Source organism: Mytilus galloprovincialis, chromosome 13 (assembly GCF_965363235.1).
Source record: "Mytilus galloprovincialis chromosome 13, xbMytGall1.hap1.1, whole genome shotgun sequence".
In the NCBI taxonomy this organism is placed as follows: domain Eukaryota; kingdom Metazoa; phylum Mollusca; class Bivalvia; order Mytilida; family Mytilidae; genus Mytilus; species Mytilus galloprovincialis.
The window spans coordinates 40872647-40892037 of NC_134850.1; the positions used below are offsets into that span (position 1 = coordinate 40872647).

The 19391-nt window shown below is 34.5% G+C and overlaps 1 protein-coding gene across 1 annotated transcript; it reads right to left on the minus strand.

Moving 5' to 3' along the window:
• Window positions 1-5896: 5896 nt before the first annotated feature.
• On the minus strand, window positions 5897-13119 carry LOC143056224 (uncharacterized). Its single transcript, XM_076229305.1, has 4 exons — window positions 13108-13119; window positions 11208-11428; window positions 10808-10903; window positions 5897-6353 (listed from the first exon to the last, which is right to left on the minus strand). The coding sequence occupies exons 2-4, from the start codon at window positions 11397-11399 to the stop codon at window positions 5949-5951; spliced, it is 693 nt and encodes a 230-aa protein (XP_076085420.1). The 5' UTR covers window positions 11400-11428; window positions 13108-13119; the 3' UTR covers window positions 5897-5948.
• Window positions 13120-19391: the final 6272 nt, after the last annotated feature.

The window sequence follows — 19391 nt, forward strand, 5'->3', positions numbered from 1 at the left end:
AACCGCAAAAAGAAGAATACATGCTTAATTAGTTTTATTAAATTAGAAATTCTTTACATTGACATGCAGAAAAATCTAATAAAGGCCAACTAATAAATTATGAAACTTAGGTTGTAGCTTGATGAAAGATATGAAAACACCTTTAGAGTTGTTTGTTATACTCCAAAGACGGCTAAAATATTAAGAATCAATACATTATGTTGAATAGAAGCGTAAAGTTATAATTTTGTATCAGTTTTTATTGATACACACTCGGTATAGACCGTGGTTTTTATTTACCGAAAAAAATATGTGATTTCATCTTTTTATTATGAACTTTTTACAACTGCAATCTAAAATTAACATGAAAATATATTTCATGTTAATTTTAGATTGAACGAAATTATTCAACTTTTTTTTCATGAAAAAAAGAAAAAGGCTTCTATCGTTGTTATCACATATCTAGTTTTAGGGCTGGATTAATGATACATTAATGCCAACAAAAAAAAATCGGCATTCTTATGGAAACCAAATGTGTCTCTCATCTTGCCGATGTGTCCCTTAATGCACTCAAGGCAGAATTGAAGAAGGAGAGTCTGACAAAGAATGAAAATAATGTAGCATTATGCTTTAACTTCACGTTCTGCTATGAATATGACGCCCTCCCACTACATAATTTAAAAAACAGTAGTTTTTATTACATTAGATACGATTGAATAGTCGAATGTCTTGTGTTTGAAAACGTTCGGCAAAGCAGTTTAATCACATTTTATAAAATACAAAATATAAATATATAAAAACACAATAATTCAAACAAATTTAGTTATGAAAAAGGATTATTATGATTATATACCTAGGTAACAACATTCCATATCGAAACAAACTGACAAAAAAGGACACCTAACCGTATATCCACTTGGTCTAATACAAACGGGGGCTTTCCGCAATATGTAATGCACCCTAAATTTCAATGGCAAAATCACCAAGTCCATTAATAGTTTGACACAACACAAAATCAGTTGACACAACACAAAATCAGTTGACACAACACAAAATCAGTTGACACAACACAACATGTCTCTTTAATTAAGTTGTTTTCGTATGCATTGCTGAATTGTTGTCGTGAGAAGCACACGATGTCATGAACGTTGAATTTTATTGAGAATTAAGTATGGTTGCTGTCCTTATTACTCTTTATATGCATAAAATATTGGCCACTAAACGTTACCGGTAATAAATCAGCTGATCGATATCGAACCGTTGAAGTCATCTGTAATTTGATTTTTTTTTATTATGTAAGAGGGTGTAGGAGTAGTTGTTATCCCGAATTACCAGAAACATAAACGCGGGTTCGCGAATTTCTGAAATAAATAAGGCATTTTTTCCAGGATTAAGAAAATTACATATTAGTTCCCGAGATCCGATAAGTGTAAATCCCGAGTTCACGAAAAAATAAAGTCCTAATCTCGACGTTTCGAAAAGGGTCCTTCCGATCTTCATTTAAGGATAACCAATGAGGGGCTGGACAGGGGGGTATGTTTCTCCCTGCTCCCGTCCCTCTTCTCCCTTCTCCCGCCATCCTTCTCCTTTCTCCCGCCCTCCCCTCTCCCGTCTCCCTCTTCTTTCTCTCTCCCTTACCTTTTCCGACATGCATTTCATTAAAATCCATAAAACATTCAGGAAGAGTTTCGCTTTGAAGATTAGTAATGCCATACTATTAAAGTAACGAGTATCTCCCCTTTAACATTTCGAAATTTCTCATGTAAATATTTCTTCTATATCCATCCAGTTTTTTAGGAGTAGATGCACTTAAAAGAGACACATTAATAGACAGATAGAGTGCAATATGCCTGCAACATGATCAGACGCATACAAATTCCCATCTAGGAGGGACATTCCAATGCAACCTCCCATATTTTCAATATTTGACAAATTTTAATCGGAAATAGTCCTGTTAAGGACGGCAGTAAAAATTGTGAATGTGTGCCTCCAGCTTATTTCAGACCTCAAGGTCATAAATCTTTCGAGCATGATTTTTCTACTCAGACTCGTAATCAACCAATCAAATTGTTGGATTTCATGTTTCGAGCATGATTTTTGTGCTCCGAGCACTGAGCAAAGTTTTATGCCTTCAAGGCCTGATACACGCCGTCTCCCGATTACTTTTAAAGTATAAAATTCAGAGGCGTAGCACTCAAATTTATATTGGTACGGCGTGAAATATTATGGGTCGCAAAACAACTCATAATCTGCCTCCTTGAGGCAGATATTCGGCAGGGGTTTGGGGGCAGCTAAAGGGCCAGAGAAATTTTGGGATAAATGGTGCAAAATCCTGCATTCTGACACTTAAATTTCGCTTATCATTTTTTCAGTAACAATTTGAGTTATCTCACTTTTTTGAAAGTCTAATTCAAAATATAGAAAAAAGAAAAGAATTTAAAACATGAAATGTGTCAAAAAGTCAACAATCCAAACGGATACAACAAGTGGAATATCTTGGCTTAAATGTATACTTCCAATTTTGTGTCGGATGCCATTCAATGTGTCTAGGCATACAGGTTTTTTTTTATAGTGGTACAGATAATAAATTTCTTTGCCGAGCGTAGCGGGGCAGATTTTTTTATGACCTCTTTTTCGCCTCAAAAACATAAAATAAGTGTAAAATGCACTAATTTCATAGTTCTTGACGTGAGGTTTGTATATAAATAAAGAGTAAGGGTTAAACATTTTTGATGCCGTCTTCTACTCCATTAAATTTCTATTATAAATTGATTAGATGGTTCCAACGCTAGAATTTCTTATTGACATTTATTGAGAGGTTTCTAGTGATGACTTCTTTACACATCTTTCGTCAAAGACATATGGTTCAATTGTAGAAGTTTATGTTATATATAAGTTATGGTCCTTATGATGATTTTAATACGGGGACCTCAATATCTCCCAAGAAAAAGAGTAAAACTAAAAATCATACAAGACTAACAAAGGCCAGAGGCTCACGACTTGAGACAGGCGCAAAGTTGCGGCTAGTTAAACATGTTTTTGAGATCTAAACCTCCCCCTTATACCTTTAGTCAATGTAGAAAAAACATACACACAACAATACGCACAGTAAAAGTCAGTTGAAGAGAATTCTGAGTCTGATGTCAGAATAGGCCACAAAAGAAACTAAACAAATTGGCAATTATACATAACCTAACACATACTTCTAGCAGTTACATACTGACATGCGAGCTCGAGACTTGAATTAAACTAATATATGATATCGTTTCATCATATGAATATCAAGCACGATCTCTGCCGTTAGGGGTTTAGTAGTATACCATCATAAAATATATGAGAAGAAAGAACCCTGTCCAAGTGAATCAATATTAAAGCCAAAATAAGCAATCTTTAGTGAACTGACAACAGTATCGTAACTAACCCTTCTTAAAATAAGTAGCTTTTGAGTTGAATGCCGACAATGTTTGTGACAATGTATAAACAAGGGAAAATAGAACATTTTCAGCCGATTCTGAAAGGGACATCCCAAATTCACCATCATTTCTAAAAAAACAATTTTAAAAACAATTCACATAAAGTTCAGCTACACAAAAAAACGTAATTGGTAGGCTAAGGTTGCATCATCTAGACATAAAAAAGTATTTAAAAAAGATTCGATAATTTATTTTTTATTTCGGTGCCCACTTTTTTATTTAGCTTATTGAATGCCGTACTCAGTTTGACTTTAAATAATTGTTTACTTTTAACACATTATGAAACCTGGATTAAGAGTTCAACTCGTCTCATTAATTGGCTACTAATCTACCACATCCCTTTATTTCTATTGAACCAGTATTAATAAATGTTTATATATATATATACCGTTTATATTGCCTATGACTCATAAATGGGATTTTCTGTCTTTGTTTTTTCCTGTAAAAACTTTGTTTTCTTTAATCCCGTGAAAAAACTTTGTTTTTTTTTCAATAAATTATAAAAAAAGGTATGGCATGCCATACCAACGAAAATCATTGGTACGACAGCAGGCTGCTACGCCCCTGTAAATCCAAACTTTAGAAACGCAGGTTATTTTTAATTTGTGAAAATACGTGGAATTTTTGTAACACTATTTGTGCAATTTCGTAAGAAACCAATTCGTGTTAAATTGGTTGCCAAAAAAAGCTTCTTTTGGAAAATGATACTGAATATGATTTGTTGAAAATACATAGTACAAGCAGTCTTTGGAAATCAGAATTAACAATGAAGAATAATACAATTGTCCTGGAACTTGGTTATTTTGGCACACTTTTCCTATATGTTCCAAGTGTAACCCGTTTTGAAATATAATTGGACTGTACAGATAATATGGTTCCGGAAGCTTTTAAAAAATAGATTGCCGATACTGTAATCTTATAAATACAGTTTACACAGGACAGCAACATCGAAATGATGAAAAGGTTAACAAAGGCCTGTCATGTTGGGATGTCAACACTTAATGCGCATCTGTTTGAACAAAATAAAATGATATCTATTAGACCCCCGGTTACATATTTTTTCTTTCAATTCAGTATTTCAAAAATTATTTCTTGTAATTTACAATCACACAATTCATTAAAATAAAACCCAGTGGCCAACAATAAATGAATAATGATCGTTTAATTAATTATTTTAATAATTGTCGAAAATAAACCAAGAAAAGCGCTCGGAACGACAAAACAAAATAAAAAAGATATGTTTGTTTGATATATTTCTTCAAATGCAGAAACAAACTGAAACACGTAAACATTTTAATATCATTTTGGTTCATGTTAATTAACACTTGGTGTACAGGGATGGGTGTGTTTTGTTGTTGAATTGGACATGATTTACAATTGAGATTCCCAACTATATTCCATTATGATCTTTAATATAAATATGTATATGAACCAAAAGTGCGCAAATTCAGAGCACAGAGTCTGACTTCTTCTACAGTGTACAATTTCAAGGTGGAACTTTTATAATGCACCAAGTGTTTTACCTATAGACGATGCATGTATGATCTCAGATTTTTTTATTATATCATTTTTCACGAAAGACAGAACAATTTCAAAACGTATTGTATGGTCCTGAACATGCCTGAAATATTTTCTACCAGACATTTTGCAACCTCAAATCAATAAATTCAAATTATTCTTGAAAATCACTGTTCACCCAATGAAATTTTGAAAGCTGAATCTCAGACTCCACCCTGTTAGTTGGAAATAAAACTAAATCAGTTAGAATTAATAGGAAATTTATGAAACCAGACAGAGGAAATAAAAAAACCGTTACTCTATATTAAGTAATGTCATCCTTTTTTTGGCCAAATTCTATGCATATAGGTCAAATTTGAAGCAATTTATCAAAAAAAAAAAATAAGGATGGTGACATGTATCGCTATACATGCACAGGCTCACAATAAAATCCTGGAAATTGTTAGTTTTTTATTCTTTCTCCATATATAAGAGATTGTAATGAATTAGTGAAAAAGCTGTCATACAAGTGAGAGTTTTGGCTAACCATAAAACCAGGTCCAATCCACAATTTTCAGCATAAGAAAATGCCTAAAGCTGAACCAATTCGGAATATAACAGTTGTTATCCATTTGTTTGATTTTGCAGTTAGATTAAGGACTTTCCTTTTTAAGAATTCGTCGGAGTCGTTTTTGGTTGTTTTTTTGGTCGTTTTACTTTTTAATACCATTTTCTTGAATCTTTTGATCCACTCATTTATTAAATAATTGTTTTCCTGCTAAATTTTAATAATTTTAATACACATTTTTATCTCCTTTATATACCCTTTTCTCCTTTCTCCTGCCCCTTCTCTCCTTCCTCCCGCCCCTTCTCTCCCTTCTCCCGCCCCTGCTCTCCCTTTTCCCGCCCCCTCTCTCCCATGCTCCCAATACCCTGTCCAGCCCCTCACCAATTGCACAAAAGTGTTATAAGAAGTCAACAATCTAATTTTCAAAATGTTTAAGCATGTACTTCAAGTTCTTGGTTCTGTACTTTTTCACTTCCTTCTTTTCCACTAAAATAGTTATAAAGAATAACTCCCGGAAATATAAGTAGTAATCCGCCAAATGTGAAAGCTGTTGTTGTGTCCATTGTAGGTTTGTATTGGAAAACATCAGTTTGGGGATTGTATTGGAATAAATTCCAAAATAAGGCAGCTATAGGTGACACTAGCGCTTGAACTACAACGGCATATACAGCTCCTTCGGCATACTGAATCAGCAGAAACTGGAATAAGTTTCCGAATGTATATCCGGTATAAAACAGCCATGCTTTCCCGCCAAGATTGTTACATGAACTTTCTGTACTAAAACTGCAGTGCAGACCCTTTTGTAATCGATGAAAAAAGTCTTTTCCTGATGAGGACTACAAAAAAACCAAAACCGGGTATGAATCTTATGCCAGAAGAATAAACACATCATCACATTTTCTAAACATAAGAGTGCAAATATGTTAAGTTTTCAGAATGTGGAAAAAGATTATCTTGACATGAAAGGCGTGCACCCTGCATGTGTAAAAACGGTAGAGGAAGAAGTGCCAATTTTCGTTTAATTTTCACGTAAAGCAAATAGATTTTTGACCTTTCCGTTTGTAGAAGCTGATTCACATGTGCGTGTGTTTAATAAGGGGACGACCATTTGATATTGGGGTTGGGGTTGGGGGGGGGGGGGGGGGTGCGCAGGAGGATTTATTTTTGATCGATTATTTATTTTTGTTAACTAAGAGGACAGATTATTCATTTTCTGCACTATTGAAGCAAGATTTTTCATTTTCATTAAAGCAAGGGACTGATTATTCATTTTCACAACTATATTTATGATATTCGAAAACATACAATTTTCAAATTATTTGTTTATTATAAATAATACATGTATAGTCAAATCATTATGTACCATTTAATCAGAATTAATCATCATCCTCTGCAGAAATTAATCTTTTATATCCTCAACTGCATATTAGTGTATTGCATATAAACCTAGTATTAAAGTTTGGTTGTATCCAGCCTCTTTTAAAAGTATTGGCAAACAAATGTCACCGAGCGGAGCGATGAAAATTTTGTTGAAGGGTTTTGCAGCCACTGAAGGCCCAAGAAGCTATAGAACAAATGATGCAAAATCATGATTTCTGGGTGTTCCAAAGACCCTCAAGGCAAAATATATAAATTCAGTGTAAGACTTGAGTTTCTAGGGACAACATCAAAAGACCAATGTGCATGTCAGATAAAGTAAAAATGGAATTTACATAGTTAAGTCTGTGGCTGCTGGTTTTTTTTTAAATCATGATCAAGTTCATAACAAAATTACTAGATTTCAAAAGGAATGCAACACTAACAGAATACAGAAGGACAATCAATGAACAAAAAACAAATAAATAAGAAACATTGATCCCGAAGGGCTACGTCTGAGGGAAAACAGAACTTGCTTTTGCAAGGCACTCGCCTTGAACACAATTTGATATGGAGACAAGCGTTTGGTTTTGAAATTTCATACACGAGGCATTTGTCTCAATGTAGTTACGGCCCTGTTAAAATAAAAGTGAGGTAAGGTTTCCTGAGACAATGTACCTCAAGTTAAATGAAACGAATTTTCAGAAATTTCAAGTATATTTAAATAATGATTATACTATTATTATTAAAAAAAAAATGGGAAGTGTATCACAATTTTTTTGGGGAAAAAAGATGAACTTGTGAAGAATCTAGTGCCATCTCATACTTTCGATTAGTACTGCTGAGTTATTTATTATCAATACATTGCAAGTCCGGTAATTTATTTTCAAACTACCACAGAACAAACCATTTATGTTTGTGATTATTTATTTTCAAAATCCTCCTGGCTGCCCCCCCCCCCCCCCTCAGAATATAAAATGGTCATCCCCTAATCATAGACTAGTATCCTTTCACCTTTTCGTAATTCAATGAGTTCTGTGTATTATTAACAAAAGCGCACATCTAACCTTAGTCCTTTGCAGTTTTCACAACTGTCTTGGATGTTAGATCGGATATTTTCCTTTTTTTTTTATTGATAACCAGTTTAGTATAGTTTTCTTTCCAATACCATACACGGATCATTTGTAGCATTGGTGAGTTCGTCCATCTAATTACTATTAGTAGTTTTTATAAATATCTTCCGGGTTTGTAACACGACGGGTGCCTCATGTAGAGCAGGATCTTCTTACACTTCCAGAGCACCTGAGATTACCCCCAGTTTTAAATGGGGTTCGTGTTGTTCAGTCTTTAGTTTCTGTGTTGTGTAAAATTGTTTGTCTATTATCTATACTATTAAACGAGAAGACCTCATTTTGGGTGTCGCTTCTCTTCTTTCCACAATAAATTAATCATCATGTCTCTGTGTCCTATGGGTACAGTGCATAATCGCATTTGTCATCCATTCATATGATTATTCAGATTGAGTTATTTTGGGTGAAAAACGAGAAAAAAGACGTACGGATATGTTTCCGTCATTGGGCGAAATTTTAAGTCAGATTAGACTTCCGGTTTGCGTTTTTCTGTATACTTATAACATACATTAATACTACGAATACAGTGTATGTTCTGTCTTATATCCGTCATTGGACGAAATTTAAGTCAGATTAGACCTCCGGTTTGCGTTTTTCTTTTTACTTTGAAACAAATACATATACTACGACTAAAGTGTATTTTCTGTCTAATATCATTTCCAAGTTTACTATCCACGGCAGTCACAGGGTTTATTTAATAGAGAGGGTCTGAATAATATATCAATGACTGCTGTGGATCAATTATTAAACTAAACTGAAAATTGACTGTTAAAAGAAAATACACTTTCGGGACGTCTGGAACGGGTGTTTTTAAGATCGAAATTTCAGGATTGACCATTTCGGGATCCGGGATTTCTTTTTTCGAATTTCGGGATGTCGAGATATTTAATTTGTATAATAAATTCAGAACCTCAGGATTCATGTTTTCAAGCCCGGGGTATTGGGATCAGGGCCCCTCCGCAGTGGCGGATCCAGAAATTTTCATACGCAGGGGCCCGTTGACTGCCTAAGAGGGGCCCGCTCCGGTCATGCTTCAGTGATTCCCTTTATAAGCAACCAATTATTTTCCAGAAAAGGGGGGACGGGCCCCCAAAATCCGCCTCTGCCCCGACCCCCCCTTTAATGAATGTTCATAATATACAGATAAGCGCTAAAATTATTCATGTGTCATTAAAATTAATAGAGAACAAACACAAAAAAAAGGATTTTTTTTTGTGGGAAAAGGAGCCGGGCTAGAAAAAACAATTATCCTGTCCCGAATTACCTATGACTTTTGATACCTTTTCTAAAATTCTCAAGTCACTAAATGTTTTGCAAAAAAAAGAAGATGTGGTATGAATGTCAATGAGACAGCTCTCCACAAGAGACCAAAATGACACCGAAATTAACATTTAAAGGTCACCTTACGGCCTTCAACAATAAGCAAAAGCCGATACTGCATAGTCTGATATAAAAGGCCCCGAAATGACAATGTAAAATAATTCAAATGAGAAAACTAACAGCCTTATTTATGTACAAAAAAAAGAACGAAAAACAAATATCACTGAACCACTGAATTACATGTACACTAAATGTATGTTCATAATGAAATTAATAGAAAACAAAAAATGGGAATACAAAGGAGGGTTAAAAAAAACATTTTTCTGTCCCTAAGTACCTATGACTTTTGATACTTTTCCTGAAATTCTCAAGTCATTAAATCTTTTACAAAATTCTTCCTACAACACTTTACATCCTTTCAAATACGCTCTGAATGCCCGCGATTTCGCGGGTGTGTTCTAGTATAATTGAAAATGGAATTAGAGAATGTGTCAAAGAGACGAGGGTGGTAAAGGTGAGTGCTTTCACGAAAAAAAAAACGCGAAATAAGATATTCCCGATTTAGTATACACATTTATGATATAAATGGTTTACGACTTTTTTTAAAAAGTAGTTATTGATGATCCGTGACAAGTGTTTGAATTTTATTTGAAAAATACCGAGCACGCAAAACAAGCAGTTGAAAATAACGATGCACGCAAAATCAAATAAACAGGACACGTTGAACGAGGCACCTGTCTTGCACGATTGGACGTCAAATAAAAAAGTAAAAACACGTAGAACATGAATTAAAAATTGGCGATCCCGTTGCACGAAAATAACTCTTTACCACCATGAGAGACAACAACCCCACCATTATAGAGCAGACAACAGCTGAAGGCCAATGGGTCTTCAATGCAGCGAGAAACTCCCGCACCCGGAGGAGTCCTTTAGCTGGTCCCTAAACTAATATGTTTACTGTAGTTCAATGATAATGGACGTCATACTAAATAGTTTTTTTTCTTGTTAAGCCATGGCGTTTGTCCGTTTATTTTCGATATATGAGTGTGAATGTCCGTCTGATATCTTTCACCCCGGCTTCCTCATAATATGTTCTGACTCCTTGTTCGGCTTTATCAATACTGTTTGTACCCCTTTGGTTTTTAGTAGCTCTTTATTGTTTGATTGGGTTCTGGTTTTTAAATATTTTGGCCTCGAACATCACTAAAGAGACATTTAATGTCGAAAGCTCATCTGCATAGGGCAGTAAAACAAGTATCGTTTATGTTAATTCGGTGGTTTTCACAACGATATTACATAAGATACCAAGACATGCAAGTTAGTTAATGCATGTGCATTACTGTCATTTATGACTTATTCGATTGATGTTCGAAAGAAATATTTGAAAGATAACAAGTATTTCTTAAAACATATGTTTGCAACGATGATCGATGAAAATTATTAATTTTGTGTACGTCAAATATATATTTTAAAGATATACATACACTGCCGAAACCTGGAACAAAATCTACCCAGAAGAAACAGACCATAATAGCAGTCTGAAAATATTGACCCCATGTAATAAAGCTGAACGACTGACCCTGTTAAAAAAAGAAGAAAGTATTTTATTCTTATGGAACACATTTTAAAAATACGAAATGTTTAATATTAGGTACAATTTGGCAAAATATTCATTCACACGAAAACAGAAGCATGACTTAAGTTTTCACAGTGTCAACGTTGTGACAATTTACATCTCTCTTTTCTTCAAAAAATGAAATCAAACTTTACTGTCATGAAAATCGAATGTTATTTGTGACATACTTAATAAAATGAAAAAGAATTGAAGTAAATGTAATTTGAAATTTTGTTCAAATATTAAAAAAACAAAATAAAGTAATTAACCTCTTCTTTTTGAAGTTCTTTTTCACAGAAAACATTCATCAAACCAACTGGAAGGAATCCCATCAGGAAACAAAATGGCCACAGAATTCTAGCACCGGTTGACTCTGGTTTTGATCCTGTTTCACCAGCATCTGCATCCAAACCCCATATCTGAGGTTCTATAGTAATGAATATTCCAACAAGTACTATCATAGTGCAGATACCACGAACAATGCTTATGCCTAGAATGCAAAAAAACAAAACAACAAGCAAATACACCAATTGACATTTTATGTTTTGAATTTGCAAACTTGTTGAAAGCTGTAACTGTTGTTAATATCCCATTTTAATACTCTTTTGAAAACAGTTGTCTCATTGACATGAATACGACATTCCCTTGTATTCATAAAGCTCAGGCTTAAATGTTTTGAGTATATTTGGCTATTCTTACTTGGTGTAAATCATGATAGTTACCCCAACAAATGTATTCAAGGGTTGAGATCTCATAAACATGTTTAACCCCGCCGCAATTTTGCGCCTGTCCCAAGTCAGGAGCCTCTGGCCTTTGTTAGTCTTGTATGATTTTAAATTTTAGTTTCTTGTGTATAATTCGGAGTTTAGTATGACGTCCATTATCACTGTACTATTATGCATATTTTAGGGGCCAGCTGAAGGACACCTACGGGTGCGGGAATTCTCGCTACATTGAAGACCCATTGGTTGCCTTCGGCTGTTGTTTGCTCTATGGTCGGGTGGTTGTCGCTTTGACATATTCACCATTTCCTTTCTCAATTTTATCAATGTAATCATCATCATCATCGCCTATTTGTTAATGACTGTTTGCTATCAGAACCAAAGACAGCATAACACATTAGATATACAATATAAAAGTACTTACCTTGTTTTTGGTATTATATTACCAGCCTCTGATCAAGAGTAACATCTATCAAACACAAAATATTCTATTCAAAAACCTACCTTTTCGAAGTATAACCATTCTAAGAAGCACAGTTAATTAATGTATTAACAGCTATGGATCTAGACTAACATTATTAAACATTAAATTTTCTATTCAATAATACAGTAGAACTGTTCTCAGTATAATCAATTCTAGTATTAGCCCGTTAAATGTATTACCAGCCTTAGATATAGAGTATAACATCTATCAATCTTAAAATATTTTATTCGTCAATACAGATGTCTGTTCATGAAAATATGGCACTTTGAAAGCCGTTTAAGAGTTCAAAATCGGAAAAACATGAAAAGTAGCCAAAATCCGGTGGGGGTGGGCATCTTTTGATGGCCACTACGTAACTGGAAGTGACTGTTGGCAAAAACTATTATCATATATGCATGCATAGGTGGTATAGGAACACGACGAGGTATACTATGGCCAATAGGAATCTAGTCTGTAAAATCTAGGTCACCGTTTTGTCAAAAATCCATAAAAACGGACATTTAGGTAGACCTGACTTGACAATAATAATTCCCAAGCAAGACACTGAAGTCCAATATACTCCCAGCTAGCATGAATGGACTACTGTAACTATAGGGTAATACTTGAATGACAAAAAAACACAGTCGTGTCAGTGTTCACCTCTCAAGGTCGTTTTGAAATCGGAAAATAGACGGAAAATCACCATTTTTCACTGGGGGTGGGTTCAAACCCACGAGAAAATATTCCATCTCCCACCCCACCCCCCACCCATGCCATCCGCCCCCAAATCCCAATAAGTAGTTTAATAGATGAGCATCAGTTACAGCATCAGGAGTTTGCTCATTTGCATATAATTTGCATATGTTTGCAAATTTTCGAAAATGCCTGATTTTCCAAAAATGTCTTGGGGGCGAATGAGTTAATAGGTCTGGAGTAACTCCTATCAAAAACAACAATTTTAATTGAACATACCACAATACATACCTTTTCGCAGTATAACCATTCTTATAGAAGCACGGTAAATGTATTACCAGCCTTAGATCTGGAGTACTAATAACCTCTATCAAACCTGGAACAGTATATCTAACATGTTCCTGATCAAACACACCAAGTTTCATTGAACAAAACATACCTTTTCGCAGTATAACCAATCTTAGTAAAACGGTGAATGGTATGACTGATGACTGCAAAATACCCTGTAAATACGGCGGTGTTCTATTGGGCGGACTGGCATACACCACAAGAATTCCGTTCATAGCTGTAAAAAGTCCCATCATAAAGAGAATTTTATAACTAGATGTTGGTCTCAATGTTGCAGTACTGTCAATTTTAGAATATTTCACGAACAACGTCAGAAGAGTAAACACAACAGCTATGGAACAACATGTAATGAACAGAAGCACAAAAATATCGCTTCCAATTGCTTCCATAGTTCCAGCATAGACTGGAAGTGACACATTCATAAGAACATTTGAGAAAACATTCATTACTGCAATTAAAAGATTCCTTGTCTTGGCAGAGAAACGACTGTTTGTAGTCTTTTTAGAACTCCACGCAGCTTGAACAAGTTTAGATCGTTTTTCGTCATCACTGTTTACCAGCAACGGATCTCGTTCATAGTTATTCATGGTACCTTTGTCGTCAACCAAATTTACCGGTTTTATTGAACAACGACTTTAAGTTACACATATATTAGTACATGATTTACATTTTAATCACATGGAGGTCACGTTATCCTCATGACGAGGCAGACGATGTTATCAATAACAAACACTTGTTATCATGATGTTGCAAAATTACACATGTCAATTTTTTTTTACATATTCGATCAAATCATAGCATTGCATTTGAAAAGCCACTATGGTTTAATTGGCTATGAAAAAATGTATAAATATTTAAAATTGTCTCTTAAATTGTTGAATCCTATCATACGATGTTGCAATATAACACATGTTAACCTTTTTTTTGTTGTTGTATTCGATCAAATCATATGGCCGTGCAAATGAAACGCCACTATATATTGATTGGATTTGAAGAAATGTATATTTAATACATATTTAATATTGTCTCTTAAATTGGTGAATCCCGTTGCAATACTGCACATGTATACATTTTTGTCGAGCCTGCAACTTTTGTTGCAGAAAGCTCGACATCGGGATAGTGATCCGGCGTCGGCGGCGGCTACGGCGGCTACGGCGGCTACGGCGGCGGCGGCGTTAGCTAACTTCTTAAAAGGTTTATATTTTAGAAGGTGAAAGACCTGGATGCTTCATACTTTGTATATAGATGCCTCATGTTACGAAGTTTCCAATGTCCTTGACCTCATTTTCATGGTTCAGTGACCACTTGAAAAAAAAGTTCAAAATTTTTGTAATGTTGAATTCTCTCTTATTATAAGTAATACTAGAACACACCCGCGAAATCGCGGGCATTCAGAGCGTGGTTGAAAGTATGTAAAGTGTTGTAGAAAGAATTTTGTAAAATATTTAATGACTTGAGAATTTTAGGAAAAGTATCAAAAGTCATAGGTACTTGGGGACAGGAAAAAGTTTTTTGTATCCCTCCTCCTATTTCCAAAATTCCCAATTTTTGGTTTTCTATTTATTTCATTATGAAGATACATTTAGTATATTATGAACATTCAAGGCAGGAACCTGTAATTCTGTGGTTGTCGTTTGTTTATGTGTTATATATTTGTTTTTTGTACACACATAAGGCCGTTAGTTTTCTCATTTGAATTGTTTTACATTGTCATTTCGTGGCCTTTTATATCTGACTATTGGTATTGACTTTGCTCATTGTTGAAGGCCGTAAGGTGACCTATAGTTGTTAATTTCGGTGTCATTTTGGTCTCTTATGGAGAGCTGTCTCATTGGCAATCATACCACATCTTTTTTTTTTGTAATCAGTGAATTTATGTAAAGGATTTAAAGACTGGAGAATTTCAGAAAAGGTATCAAAAGTCATAGGTACTTTGGGACAGGACAATTGTTTTTCTAGCCCGGCTCCTCCTTTTCCCCTCTATTAATTTTAATAACACATCAATAATTTTAACTGTATATTATGAACAGTCATAAAGGGGGTGGTGGTGTCCTGATCCCGATATCCCGGGCTTACATGTACAAACATGAAATCCCGAGGTTCCGAATTTAAAAAGAATTAAATATCCCGTCATCCCGAAATTCCGATCTTAAAAGCACCCGATCCCGACGTCCCGAAAAGGTCCTGCCCCCCAACCCCCACCCCCCCCTTCTCATTCATTACTATAAAGTGTATTTTGTTTTTACTTTTAATTCTCAGTTTAATAATCGATCCACGGCGGTCATTGATATATTATACAGACCATCTCTATCTAATAAACTCTGTGACCGCCGTAGTTAGTTAACTTGAAAATGATATCAGACAGAAAATACTCTTTATTCGTAGTATATGTATGTTCAAGGTATACAGAAAAACGCAAACCGGAAGTCTAATATGACTTAAAATTTCGTTCAATGACGGAAACATATCCGGACGCCTTTTTTCTCGTTTTTCTCCCAAAATAATTCAATCTGAATAACCATATGAATGGATGACAAATATGACTATCCACTGTACCTATAGGACATAGATGCATGATGATTGATTTATTGTGGAAGGAAGAGAAGCGACACCCAAAATGAGGTCTTCTCGTTTAATAGTATAGATGATAACTATATTTGGTATGTGCGTACCTTGCAAGGTCCTCATGTCCGTCAGACAGTTTTCACTTGACCTCGACCTCATTTCATGGATCAGTGAACAAGGTTAAGTTTTGGTGGTCAAGTCCATATCTCAGATACTATAAGTAATAGGGCTAGTATATTTGGTGTATGGAAGGACTGGAAGGTGTACATGTCCAACTGGCAGGTGTCATCTGACCTTGACCTCATTTTCATGGTTCAGTGGTTATAGTTAAGTTTTTGTGTTTTGGTCTGTTTTTATCATACTTTATCTAATAGGTCTACTATATTTGTTGTATGGAATGGTTGTAAGGTGTACATGTCTAGCGGGCAGATGTCATCTGACCTTGACCTCATTTTCATGGTTCAGTGGTCAAAGTTAAGTTTTTAAGTTTTGGTCTTTTTATCTAATATTATATGCCAAAGGTCAACTATATTTGGTGTATGGAAATATATTATGGTCTATATGTCAGTCCCGCAGGTTTTATTTGACCATGACCTCAATTGCACGGTTCATTGCACAGTGTTAAGTTTTTGTGTTTTGGTCTATTTTTCTAAAAATATAAGTAATAGGTCAACTATATTTGTTGTATGGAAGCTTTGTTAGCTGTACATGTCTGCCTGGCATGGTTCATCTGACCTTGACCTACTTTTCATGGTTCATTGGTCTTTGTTTAGCTATCTTGGTTAATGTTAAGTTTATGTGACAGTTGTAATCAAGCTTTATACTTAGGACTATCAACATAAAATCAATGATTAGTAAAGAAGGCGAGACATTTCAGTGTGTGCACTCTTGTTTTAATATTATATAAAAAATAATCTCTTATTAACTGATGGATTATCGGGTTTTCTACACTTTGTAATCGTAAAATGTCAGCCACGAGCCGCAATGTGAACTATTTTGGCGAACGAGCTAAAAAGCTTCACATTGCGCAGAGCGGCTGATATTTTACGATATATATTCGAAGAAAACCCGATTATTTGTTTATCGTTCTATTACTGGTCTGTACCCCCTCCTTGAGACAGTTTTACGCTTGACGAAAGCAAGCTTGATAACGTCTCCTCTCATAATAGGCATAGGGAAGGGCGATAAAGATAAATACAATTTTAAACCATAGACGCCGTCGGCGTCCAAATTATTAAAACCCGCGTATGTTGGTTTTCATAAATAACTATTATATTGAATCCAAATGCAGCCTTTTGTATGCACATTAAGAATAGAAAAAAAGCCAACAAAAAATGATTTTTTTTTAGTTAATCCAAGTGGGTTAACCTTTTTACACATAAGACAGTTTTACGCTTGACGAAAGCAAGCTTGATAACGTCTCCTCTCATAATAGGCATAGGGAAGGGCGATAAAGATAAATACAATTTTAAACCATAGACGCCGTCGGCGTCCAAATTATTAAAACCCGCGTACTGTTGGTTTTCATAAATAACTATTATATTGAATCCAAATGCAGCCTTTTGTATGCACATTAAGAATAGAAAAAAAGCCAACAAAAAATGATTTTTTTTTTTTTAGTTAATCCAAGTGGGTTAACCTTTTTACACCTTTGTTTGATGGACAGTATTCATCTTCAATTCAAAGCAAATCCCAGTGCAGTGGCGGATGCAGAAATAAGCAACGAAATTTTTCCCAGAAAAGGGGGGCCAGGGTCCCCTGCCCCCCCTTAATCCGCCTCTGCAGTGATAACTCGAGTCATGCATGTGCACGTAGACTTGCTCTGTATTTTTTTCAACGTTGAACATATGTTTTCTAATCTTATTTTTGTTACGTTTGAACATTGATCCAAACATTGTGTAAACAATTACAATATTTATCTCACACCTACACCACACGTGTAAACAAAATGATAAAAAGTCGATCAACTTGTAGACGAAACGCGCGTCTGGCGTATATACTAAATTTAGTCCTGGTATCTATGATGAGTTTATTTATTAGTGTCGCGTTCAATAAAATCGGTCAGTAAAATACAGAAGATTTATAATTTTAGCACTTGCATACTAAACTCGAATATTGTGATAAAAATGCAATCTGGAAATAAACCGATTACATGCAAATTCAGCGCTGTGTTTGGTCCTCCCGCACTGTCACTCTGAGATGGGATTATGCAATGAAAGAATTGTTTCTTTGCTTTGTGTGCGTGTGTATGTTTTTCTTCTGTGCATTTTAGGCAGTATTATGACCTATAGCTGTTAATTTCTGTGTTGTCATACTACTGGAAATTTAATATTAAAGAATCAAAATCATAAACTAAAATTTTACAAATACGATTTTCTTTAAAATAAAAATTAAATAAATAAATATATCCCAAACTTTATATTGCTATTGAAGGCATTTTGATACATAATGATGCATGAATTTTGTCTTTTTAGCCAAGAACCTCACTTACCAGATTGGATTAATGTGTATCCTTAAGATAATTCATGTTTTTTTCTCAAAACATTTTTTTTTTTTGGTAAACGATGCCCTTCTTAGTAAACATTTGTTTGGATAAATACTCATCATTTGCTTAATCTTTCAAAAATTGCGGGGTTTGAACCATCATGTATAAATTGATGACCTGTGTAGAAATGTAACAATATTCGATAAAAAGGGACATGTATATGATTTACGGGAAGGGGGTGAAAAAAACTCCTTCTTATGGTATTTTAAGCATGCTCACCAGGAAGCTTGCTATCATTCTTAAGAAAGATCTAAATTTTATTTCCTGAGAATGAAAAATACGACAAAATTTACTACAGTCAGTGTGTGTAATACCATATAAGTACATGTAAAACAATAAATTGATCATGAGGAGAGATGTATATAACAATAATGCATGTTCACATGTTTCTCTTTTGTGCGATATGATTTCATTCCTTTTGTGTATATTTTCAAAAAATTATGATTCCACAAATTTGTAAACATACGGTATATAAAATATCTAAGCACATGCGGAGGCGTATGTAATGTATAAAAGACCGCGTAGATGTTTGTTACATGCATAACCTTTGATTATTGAATGTTGTTTTTCGAAGAAAAAAGGCGTGGAAATGAAATAGACCTTTACAGTTTGCACCAAGCGCATGCAATTCAATGTTTTTAATATAAAAACGAAGATATGGTATGATTGCCAATGAAAAAACTCTCCACAAGAGACCAAACGACACAAACATTAATAACTATAGTACCGTGTTCACACTATAAAATCTGCACCGGCGGCGAACCCGGGTTAACGAAGTGTAGTGTTTATATCTGATATATGAAAAAAAATAACGTTTTCAAATTCTAAAATAGTTAACTGAAAGACATAAAAAGTATTTAACCCTTTCTAACATGAATACCATTCAAAAGAAGATTGTTCACTCAAAATATAAAATATGCTAATTTTCTGAAGAAAACTTTAGGACGGACAAAACATAAATTCAACTGGACTCACTGTTCAGTTTTAAACAGGCAATTGCTTTAGTGATTTTGAATGGTAAAGAAATGCATAAAGATATAGAGTGATGTGGTTTGATTGCCAATAAGACAACTATCCATCAAAGTTCAAATAAATTGGATGTAAGCAATGATAGGTA

What these genes read in the sequence shown, in the direction of transcription:
- LOC143056224 (XM_076229305.1), bottom strand. Translation starts at nt 11,399, where the DNA reads ATGATAGTACTTGTTGGAATATTCATTACTATAGAACCTCAGATATGG. An exon ending in AAGAACTTCAAAAAGAAGAG is followed by an intron (nt 10,904 to 11,207) that starts GTTAATTACTTT and finishes TTTTTTTAACAG; the next exon opens with GGTCAGTCGTTCAGCTTTAT. An exon ending in TTGTTCCAGGTTTCGGCAGT is followed by an intron (nt 6,354 to 10,807) that starts GTATGTATATCT and finishes GTTTTTTTGTAG; the next exon opens with TCCTCATCAGGAAAAGACTT.